This window comes from Alexandromys fortis, unplaced genomic scaffold, assembly GCF_014885135.2.
Source record: "Alexandromys fortis isolate MF-2015 unplaced genomic scaffold, M_Fortis_MF-2015_v1.1 scaffold_10, whole genome shotgun sequence".
NCBI classification, from domain to species: domain Eukaryota; kingdom Metazoa; phylum Chordata; class Mammalia; order Rodentia; family Cricetidae; genus Alexandromys; species Alexandromys fortis.
This window is the reverse complement of record NW_026067895.1, coordinates 17,907,773-17,909,718: the sequence shown is the minus strand read 5'-3', so window position 1 is coordinate 17,909,718 and position 1,946 is coordinate 17,907,773. Positions and strand designations below refer to the sequence as shown.

Here is a 1,946-nt window from a genome sequence, read left to right as displayed (position 1 = left end):
TACGATTCCATTGGTCAACTTCTCTGTTTTTATGCCAATACCAAGCTGTTTTCAATACTGAAGCTCTGTAATAGAGTTTGAAGTCAGGGATGGTAATGCCTCCCGAAGTTCCTTTATTGTATAAGATTGTGACTTTTTTTTTTTTTAAGGGAGGCAAAAAAGAAGCCATGTTTTGCCATCTGCGGATTAGTGATAAGTCAGAACAAGTAGTAGTTACGTCTGGTGCTGAGCTCAGCAAGAACTCAGTTTTGTCAACGTCGTTGATATTCCCGAATCACCAACTCCGAGGCAGAGAAGCAGGCTGCATGGGAGGCTGCATTCATTTGTGTTTGCAGTTCCCCTGTGCTACCCCCCTAGGTCCTACAGGCAAAGGTGTTGCATGTCTTGTCCCTCCTGGTGGTGTGCTGGTGACCTTTGGCCATTTTGGCTGGAGAAGCATCATCCTAGTTTCCGCCTTCCTCGGCAGTTTCTGTTTTATCTTAGTTCCAGTGAAGTGTCCATGGCTATCTTTGTGGCCAGAATCCTCCTCTGTAAAAGTACACTAGAAAGACCATTCTCAAATACTGACAGTGCACACTTAAATGTCCCTCTTTTAAGGGGACATAACTCACAACATTTCCTTCATAGATATTTGGGTTTTCCGGTCTTGCTTGTCCTAGCATGGGTGGGTGTGTGCAAGAGTGCAAAGGGACACTGATCTGAGTTCAGCATAAGGAAGACCGGTCTCCTGTTGCATAGTAGTGATGGTCCCGGCTGTCCTGGAACACAGATTCAGTGACTATTGGTTAAGGACAATGTAGACTAGGGACGGGGAAACTTCTTTTATAAAGAGCCAGAGAGCAAGTGAGTTTGACCTTGTGGGCCGAGTGGTTTCTGTTGACTGTTCCTGTCTATAAAAGCCACAGATAATTCATAAACGGATACAGTGACTGGACTCCAGTAAAACTTACAAAACCATGTGGAGCTGGGGGCAGAGGAAGTGAGAAGTGATTAACCATCTGATGGGTTCAGAGTAATTGTTTAATGGGCATAGACGCAAGGGTTCGGAAGATGCCTCACAGGGATAATCGCGCAAGTGTGAATGTGCTTGCCATGGAACTGAACAGTAAAAAGTGATTCAAATAACAAATGTTAAGTGTTTTATCACCATAAAAATATTTCTTAATAAATTAAAAATAATCCTTCATGGTAGCTCACACCTATTATAATCCCAATCTTTGAGAGACCGAGACAGCAGGAATCTCATGAGTTTGAGGCTAGCCTGTGCTATGTGTGTGGTCTGTGTATGTATGCGTGCATATATGTATGTCTACAGAAATGATGAGTCCAGCCAGAGCTATCCAGCAAGACCCTATTTTGAAATAAACAAGCAGCAAACAGCCTGCAGGGCGACTGGATTTGGCCAATAACTGGATTAGAAGGCAACATACATAGGGGATGCTGAAGCAGGTACACTAGGTTGCAATGCTGACCGCCCTTGGGTTTCTTTTTATCTTGCAGGACTTGTTTGGACATAAACAGTTTCTTCCCCAGAGTGCGGTGATGAAGTGGCTGAGCACTCACGTTTGCGCCCACGTCATCATGGAGGAGCTGTGCACTAATCTCTTCTTTCTTATATGTGGCTTCAATGAGAAGAACTTAAATATGGTATGTTCGCCGGCACAGAGGCTTGGCCGCAGCTGACAGTTATTACCTACACTGAGTCCTCCCTTTAAGAACACGACAGTCAGCTTTAGCAAGTGGTCCCGTCTGCTGCTGCCTTCGGGCTCACTCCTGTCCCTTCTACATAGAATTCATATAGAAGCAAATAATTCTATAGTCATAGTCATAATATTTTATAACACTTATTCTAGTAGTGTGTTCTATACAAAAGCTATGTGTGTTTAAACCTGGAATCTCATATACATATATACACAGAGATAGATATTATACTCATTTGTCTTTTC

At 43.3% G+C, this 1,946-nt stretch overlaps 1 protein-coding gene across 1 annotated transcript in view; it reads left to right on the top strand.

The window, feature by feature from the left end:
• The window catches only part of Lipa (lipase A, lysosomal acid type), a 33,169-nt gene that overhangs the window by 22,988 nt on the left and 8,235 nt on the right, over positions 1-1,946 (top strand). The window contains exon 7 of the mRNA XM_050158246.1: positions 1,501-1,647. Coding sequence (XP_050014203.1) covers positions 1,501-1,647 — 147 coding nt within the window. The remainder of the gene's footprint in view (positions 1-1,500; positions 1,648-1,946) is intronic.